At 35.0% G+C, this 8329-nt stretch overlaps 2 protein-coding genes across 2 annotated transcripts; both read left to right on the forward strand.

Annotated features, from left to right (window-relative positions):
* The first annotated feature begins 668 nt into the window (after positions 1 to 668).
* On the forward strand, positions 669 to 4632 carry LOC126748697 (dnaJ homolog subfamily B member 4-like). Its single transcript, XM_050458076.1, has 2 exons — positions 669 to 1747; positions 4022 to 4632. The coding sequence occupies exons 1-2, from the start codon at positions 926 to 928 to the stop codon at positions 4253 to 4255; spliced, it is 1056 nt and encodes a 351-aa protein (XP_050314033.1). The 5' UTR covers positions 669 to 925; the 3' UTR covers positions 4256 to 4632.
* Positions 4633 to 4864: 232 nt separating this feature from the next.
* LOC126748696 (nucleolin-like) lies at positions 4865 to 8227 on the forward strand. The gene is made up of 4 exons (XM_050458075.1): positions 4865 to 5019; positions 6148 to 6489; positions 6545 to 7006; positions 7425 to 8227. Exons 2-4 carry the CDS (start codon positions 6159 to 6161, stop codon positions 8069 to 8071), a joined length of 1440 nt encoding a protein of 479 aa, XP_050314032.1. The 5' UTR covers positions 4865 to 5019; positions 6148 to 6158; the 3' UTR covers positions 8072 to 8227.
* Positions 8228 to 8329: the final 102 nt, after the last annotated feature.

Below are 8329 nucleotides of genomic sequence, written 5' to 3' on the forward strand. Positions count from 1 at the left end.
GTTATATATCCGAAACATGTTGGACTGATTGGTTTTAAATAAATCTAGTGGAGGATGACCGAAATACTTTCAGTTACCCATTGGTTTATTAACTCTACTGCAAAAATGGATTACTTCTTCAACTATAAGAAAAACGATGAACTTAACTTGGACGTACATTATTATTTAAAATAGACTTAATTGAGGAAAGTAAAAATTATAATCATCCGATATCGCCATCTATGTACGAATAATTGAAACTTTATAATTCGTATTCTGGGTTGCCTATACGGCAGTCGGTGATGAGGGTTGCCTATATAGTAAAACTGATTTGGCAACGCTGTACTTAAGACTCCTTATGCCTCAAGGATATGAGGATCGACTGCTCCTCATTCTCACCAAATATGAGCACCGTCATCTTGATCACGTGACAATCCAGTGGCGGCAAAAATAAAATTTTCAAATAATAAAAAAAAAATTATTTCCAACAAATGCTTCATCTGAATTAACTTAATGCCGTCTCCTCAATCGTGCATTAATCAAATTTATTATTTATTGATATTCCTTTGGCCTATTAAACAGGTTGAAAATCATTAAAATCGATAAATTATGACGCCCACAACCGCGTGCCGGCCATGGTCATCCGATGAATTCCAGAATAGCGGTCAGCATCTCGTTTTGGTCATATGTGCGCGGATTATAACCTCCAAATCTCCAAAATAAAGTGTGATACGATGAATGTGGTTGTTGCTTTATTAATGAGATCGTGAGTGTTCGTGTATTACAAATAAAACACGAATTTGAGAAGGTTCACTGTGGTGCGTGCGTGAGAGAAGCGAAGTTTGAATCTGTGTGGTGTTTGATTGGGTGCTGCGACCGACCATCTGTGGCTTCCCCTTAAAGTAGCCCCTCGAAAACTTAACGAAATTCACTAAATTCCTCGAACATGGGTAAGGATTACTATAAAATCTTGGGTATAACGAAGGGGGCCAGCGAGGAGGACATTAAGAAGGCCTACAGGAAACTGGCTTTGAAATATCACCCTGACAAGAATAAGTCAGCTGGTGCTGAGGAAAAATTTAAAGAAGTCGCCGAGGCGTATGAGATTCTTTCAGACAAGTCAAAGAGGGAGATGTATGACAAATATGGGGAGGAAGGTCTTAGATCTGGGGCATCTTCAGGTGGTGGTGACCGTGGAGGCAACTTCTCCTCCTACACATACCATGGCGACCCAAGAGCGACCTTTGCCCAGTTCTTTGGCAACTCCTCACCATTCTCAGCATTCTTCGATTTTGGCAACAACGGAGGACGGATGTTTGGTATGCATGATGATGATATGGATGTCGACGGAGATCCATTTGCTTCACTCGGTGGAGGCCCCCCTAGAGGCCCTGGAGGTGCTTTCAGGAGTCACTCCTTCAACTTTCAAACGCCCAACTCAAAAAGGGATAAAATACAGGATCCACCTGTTGAACATGATCTCTATGTAAGCCTTGAGGACGCAGCCAAAGGATGCACTAAGAAAATGAAGATCAGTAGGAAGGTACTGCAACCAGATGGCACTTTAAAGAAGGAGGATAAAGTATTGACTATCAATGTGAAACCTGGCTGGAAAGCTGGAACTAGAATCACATTCCAAAGGGAGGGAGACCAAGGACGAAACAAGATTCCTGCTGATATTGTCTTTATTATTAGGGACAAGCCACATCCGGTGTTCCAACGTGAGGGAAGCAATATTAAAGTTACTGCCAAAGTAACACTTAAACAGGTCAGACTTTGTTTTAGGGTTTTTTTTGGTTACTATATTGTACATTATAAAATGAGTTCTTTTAGGTTTGTCCTAATAGCAGATCCCTCAATACAAAAGTAATAATAATAAAATGTGTGCAAAAAAAAAGGCAATTTTAGCATCCATTTTTTACACAAAAACAAAGGATTGTTCAAACCTTGAATTTACCAAAATTTTATAAATAATGGTATTGGCACTGCTGATCAAATGTTTAACAAAAAAAGGCTATAAAATATTATTTGATAGTATTTTACAAAAATTAGCACTATTTATAAAATTTTAAACAATAGATGTTATTAACATAAATTAATGCATAATAAGGACTAAAAAATTAAGAAAATAATAATCATTAATCTAAACTGCTTTTCAGGGACCAGAGAGAAGGTTTTAGGAAAAACTTGTTTTCTATGATTTGGCACTGTTAATATTTAAATTATGAACATCAGTGTGAAATCTAATCTTATTAAATTTTATTATTTTACAAAGTAAACACAAAGAGTGCAAAAAGTGTTTTTAACCCTGCTGAGCTACCCCAATTCTCTTAGCTTATAAGAAACTGATAGGCTGTCTTTGTCATAATCCACATATAGGAGGTAAGCAAGATTTTTGCATTTTTTCAATATGATTTATATCAGTAACATCCAAAAAAGGACCATAGACCAAATCCGCAAAGTCTTAGAAGTCAGTGAATGATGGTATGCATAATTAAATGCTTTTTTTAAGCAGGGACTCACATGTTTCTTAAAATTGAGTCAGTTATCTAAGATAAGCCCTAGGTTCCTCATAGAATGTTTTAAAGATATATAATCATCCCTTAATTTAATGCTCAATCTGTCTATGAAAGTTATGCAAGACAAAATAATACAGCCACCCTTTTGCTGGGATTTATTTTAACTAAATGATCATTTGACACAGTTAATAATTTGTTTAAATCATAATTGATATCAGCATTTGCATTTATAGTTACTAATGGGAAAATACTTGTATATTTCCATGCCGCCAGCATATAGATTATACTGACAGTATTGTAGTGATTTTACGATATTTGAGCTAAAAATACTATAAAACATAGGTCCAAATATTGAACCCTGAGGAATGCCTACCATTACTGGCTCTAAATCAGAAAATATTTTCTCTACAACTACCTCTTGCAATCTATCAGTAAAATAATATGAATTGTGAGTCAAAATCAGGTGTAAAGTAATTATCCACATAATAAAAAATTGTGGAATTTTTAAGCAAAGTTGAAGTTGTAAGTCTTTTAGATTTTATACCAGAGAGAATTGAAATTTTCCCAAGTAATCTCAGACCTGTTGCTTCAAATTGTTTTTCTACAATAACCCCTAATAAACTAAATCACTTGATACTATAGGAATAAGATGCATAGTATTTATGAATTTTTTTTTGTAACCCAAAAATTGTTAATTCTTCTTGCTAAATTAATTGGATGTAAGGAAAATAGAACTCAAGTTTTAAATTATTGGGACATCAATAGGATGGTAAAAAGTGAAAACCACTACATGTACATAGATAACATTTGTCTTTTTGGTTCTTAAACAGAAGTGAAATTAACAAATAATTTAATTATAATTAAATGGAACCAATGAGAACCACTTCTGTTTAAGAAAGACCAAGAGCAAGAAAGTACTATACTTTATCTTTGTACATGTAATGTTTATGGACAATTGGTTTTCACTTTTTATCACCCTATAGATGTCCTAGTTTTATTTGTCCCATATCCAATTCAAAAAAGTTGTGATATCTTTAAGCAAAGTAGTATATAGGCTGTAAATTTTCAATATGTCCCTATCAATTTTGCAAGTGGTTTAAAAAGACCTTAAATATTTAAACATCCATTGGTTTAAGTACTGGAAGCATAAATTCTTTTTTTACAGTAATATATTACAAATCCCATCTTTTGTTGTCTCGACAAACGTATTTTTATGAAAAAGTCGAGGTTACAGTTTTAAACAGAAAGCTGACCCTGAACTCATTTCTTAATATCACATTTTGCACACAAGAGAAACAAAACTGAAATAATTTAATTTACAAATACATATTTGATTTTATTATAGACACCTAGATTTTCTGATTCGAATTTATTAAAATAGCATGTCTATCTATGTTTTTGTGCACAGTGAATTTCTAAATTTAGCCTGCTTGGCCTGACCTTCTGTGACGCCAACTACCAAAAATAAAACTATTTTAGAAATGTCTATACTTTTTTTTCATGTGAGTGTGTTTTTTTTTTAGGCCTTGTGTGGGTGTACACTTAAGATACCATTGATGTCTGGTGAGACGATTCCTTTAGATTATAAGAACACCATTATCAAGCCGAACACCACGAAACGCATACCAGGATACGGTTTACCGTTTCCACGGGAGCCAAAGAAGAATGGAGACCTGATTGTTCATTTTGACATTAAGTTTCCGGATAAATTGACGCAATCTGCTAAGGATATTCTGTACGACACTTTACCAAATTAACGATCTATTTTTAACAAATTATTATTTTCATTATTGTACGTTTTAGTACAAACGATTTAAAAAAAAATGTTTTATCTGATTTGGCTTAATTAACCCGATTTGGCTTGATTATTTTATCCTTCTTGTTAACTTATGTTTATTTTATTTTTTGTTTGTTATTTTCACCTTGTGTATATGGAAAAGGAAAGTGCAGGTACTTCCTGAAAAACTGACTCGTTAGATAAGGGACTTTTTAATAATACTGTACTTACTTGAGAGGAAATTATAAAGTGGCACCATAACGCATCGTCAGCTACTTTAACCTTTGTGACATGGCTTGTAAAGTTTTATATAGTAATAAGATTATTTAATAAATTATTTTTTTATATTACAATTCATATAGTGTATTTTTTAGCTACCCAGGTTTTCTCTCACTTGCCTAACTTAACAATCGCAGAAAAAAAAACTAGACTGAATTTAAATTATTCTAATTAATAATCCAAACTCACTGTCAACTGAGCACGCGAAGGTATTCATTATTTGGTTACCGGTAGTCCATAATGCTAAACTGTGTCAGTTGACCGACATTCGAGACCCCTCCATACCATCTTCGCGGCTACTTTCGAAGAATTATTCGATATCAGGAACTATTTCACCCATCAGACATTAACCAGTTTTCTTCCTGTGTGTTTTAGTTACAGTGCACCGCTTTGTTTGATTAGCACTTAAAATCAATTTTCAGTGTCAAGGACTTTAATAATAATAATAGTTATATTGAAACCACCGTAAGTACTTGATACAGTTTTAAGTCTATAAAGGAAGTTATTTGGAAATTTCGGTTTTTTGGTCCAATTTATGTTCTTCCTTTAAGAAAGTTTTAAGTGCTTTTAAACTTTCGATTTTTAAAGTAAGTTTGCTTTCACGTTGAATCTAGGACAGTCGGTTTTATCAGTTCCTCCTGGGCAAGTTACAGATTTAAAAAAAAAAAGTGAAAATTGTTAATAATTGAATTGAGGTCCACGTTCAAACCTGAATTTTAATTAAAGATATTGGAGCATTTTCCGAATAACCAGATAGGAAAAAGCTTATCTCTAAAGGTTCTCGATGCCCAGCTATCTTTTACTGCCTATGACTAAATAAATATTGATAATATTGAACTGTACTCCCAAGTCCTAATGATTCCCAGTCACTATTTTCAATTTACGGAAAAAATTAGATAATGTAGCATATCACTGTTAACAGATATTTCGTTTTTCGTAAACTAGCTCAGGAGCAGGCTTTTCTCGGATAAATATTTTGAAGCTCTAGATGAGTTGTTGCATGATTTCTTCCTGATATTTGAGCTATAAAGCGTTCTTGCCCTTCTATAGTAAATTTTCTACGACTCCTCGACTTCCCAGTTCCAGAATAAGTATTTAAAACAACCTTTTGTATAACCTTCACCGTTCTTCCAATCTACCTTTGTGCCATGCCTTGTTCTGCTAGAGCAATAGTTCTTGCCCTTTAGAATCCTACGTACAGTAATTTTATTTAATTATATGAAAATAAAGAAATTATACACTCAATGCAACTTGCAAGTGAAACAGTAAAATCAACACCAGTAAATCTCATCCTGAATAGCACAGAAAACAGACATGTAAAGAGTTTAAAAGTAAGTGCAAATATTAAGCCCAAGCAGTTTTCCCTCATTACCAATATAGCCTCTCTTTATGATCCACTCGATTACTTCTGCCCTACATTCTTATTAATTCAAGTTCATTAATCAGGAGCAATTTATAATTCAAACACTCGTTGATTTTCTATTAATTACTAATTTAATCAACCAAGTTTAACATTGAACCATCAAGATTTTTGAACATATCATTCAGTACACACACCCAAAACTTAATTTCTCTTTAAACGTTCAATTTTAGGTCAGCCAAAGATGAAACTTTCTTTTATCTTCGAGCTGCTCTTGATCTTCGTGTTGATCGCTTTTGCGGCTTCCGCTGCAATCGACAAGAAGCACGTGGGGAAATTTAAAAAAGGAGTCGCTTTAAAGAAACATGGACACCTTGGTAACAAAAGGCAAGAGTCTACTGCGAACAGGTATTGCAGCTGTTCAACTGCCATGTGCAACTGCTGCAGAGAGTTCAACATCCCAGTGGTTGCTTTGAGAGGTCCTGGTTGTGCTAGTTTGCAATACTTATCTGGAGATCGGCTTGCTATTTCAATGAGCTTTGGTGAGAGGGTGCTTACCAACACGACAGTTTCCAGTAAGTTTCTTTAACCCCAAGCAAGTTCCACCTGTAAAGTTGCTTATATTTAAAGGTAAAAGGGCGGATCCGATCTGTATGCCCTTGCCAGGAGGAGTAACGAAGTTCTGCGGGAGAGTTTACAACATCGGCAGGAAAAATGAAAACTTCAACGCGTGCCTCGGCTTGGAACTAAGATCATCTAACGAAATTGAAGCTGCCATGAGGGTTTCTTGCTTTAGGTTTGGCCCTGAAGGGCTGAAGCTTGAACCACCACAGCCCCTGCCAGTTGTAGAGGAAGAAGAAGATGATGATGACGACGAAGATGATGATGATGACGATGATGATGATGATGATGATGACGACGACGACGACGACGATTTTGCATTTGATGACGATGAGGATGATGATGACGACGAATACGATGATGATGACGATGATGATTCAGAAAATGATGTTGATTCTGAAACCTTTAGCCTATTGGATAGCGACTTCATTGGCGGATACTTTGAAGGATCCTCATCATCGTCTTCTTCAGGTAATATATTAAATTGCCTTTGAAAGCCCAACTAATTAAGCTTATATGGTTAAATAAAAATCCTACAGTCTCCCTCCACTTGTTTATTCAAAATCAGTCAGTTTTATAATTCTCGACATGTTTCGGACACAGCTGTGTCCATCATCAGGAGATAAAAAGTTTAAAATGGCTACAAGTTATACACAATATAGGTTTGAGTCTATGTCAAAAAAACACAGGAATATAATTTTTCACACACAAAAATTATATTCCTATTAAATAAAACAAAATAAATAAAGGTTATTTTTTTATATAGACTGGGGAGTATACCTGATACCAATTTTAAACTTTTTATCCCCTAATGATGGAATGCTATTAAATAAACAAAGTAATCTACGAATCCACTGGAAGTATTTCTTTACAATTAAACTTATATTAGGTAACAAGAAGCGGAAAGCCACTAGCACCACCACCACCACCCTAAGAACACCCTTAAGGCGCAAGAACGTTGCAAAACCCCCGAAACAACAACTGATAAAACAAAACGTGAAACCCATCAAGAAAGTTACAAAACCAGTGCGAAAAGTAACAACCACCACTACCAAGAAACCAACGCTACCATCAACAAACGTCCAGATGTCAGTCAACAACATCACTCTACCAGAAAACCAAAATATCACCATGTCACTTCAGATCAACCCCGTTACTGTAAACACATCTAAAACTTCTACGGATTCCACTACTGTTTCAACCGAAATGCCTCTAGATACAACCATGGTAACAACCACTGCCAATGAAATAACTACTAACACAACAGTTGAAGAGGAGGAAGATGATCCCTTAGCAGAAGCAGTTGAAGATGTTATAACAGACGATAAGAGCGAGGAAGAAGACGCTAGTGACGAGGATAGCGATGAGTCCAGTGAAGCAACCACTGAAAAAGCTGCTGATTCGACCAGTCAAAAAGAAGAGGACGAAGGGGATGTTTTTGATGACATTGCCGATGGCGTAGCTGAAACCATGGGGGTGGATGACGATGATGATGATGATGACGACGACTCAGAAGAAAGCAGGAAGAGTAGTTGATTTTTAGAAGTTAGTTGATTACCAATGAATACCAAAAAAAGAGAAACTTTGAATGCCATGGATTATTTATTTATTTATTTATTTATTCGAAGAAGTGACTGTTTATTTATTGCTTAATTTATTTGTCATATAGTAATATAAAAATGTTTTGTTAATTATTCATTGTTTACTTTTACTTTATATTGGGAGTTTGTTGACACTCCTGACATTGATAGAAAAGGCTTTGCGATAGAATCGCTTAAATGTAGTTATCAAACC

The sequence above is a fragment of the Anthonomus grandis genome, chromosome 22, assembly GCF_022605725.1.
Source record: "Anthonomus grandis grandis chromosome 22, icAntGran1.3, whole genome shotgun sequence".
NCBI lineage: Eukaryota > Metazoa > Arthropoda > Insecta > Coleoptera > Curculionidae > Anthonomus > Anthonomus grandis.

What these genes read in the sequence shown, in the direction of transcription:
- LOC126748697 (XM_050458076.1), top strand. Translation starts at nt 926, where the DNA reads ATGGGTAAGGATTACTATAAAATCTTGGGTATAACGAAGGGGGCCAGC. An exon ending in CCAAAGTAACACTTAAACAG is followed by an intron (nt 1,748 to 4,021) that starts GTCAGACTTTGT and finishes TTTTTTTTTTAG; the next exon opens with GCCTTGTGTGGGTGTACACT.
- LOC126748696 (XM_050458075.1), top strand. Translation starts at nt 6,159, where the DNA reads ATGAAACTTTCTTTTATCTTCGAGCTGCTCTTGATCTTCGTGTTGATC. An exon ending in TACCAACACGACAGTTTCCA is followed by an intron (nt 6,490 to 6,544) that starts GTAAGTTTCTTT and finishes TTATATTTAAAG; the next exon opens with GTAAAAGGGCGGATCCGATC. An exon ending in CTCATCATCGTCTTCTTCAG is followed by an intron (nt 7,007 to 7,424) that starts GTAATATATTAA and finishes AACTTATATTAG; the next exon opens with GTAACAAGAAGCGGAAAGCC.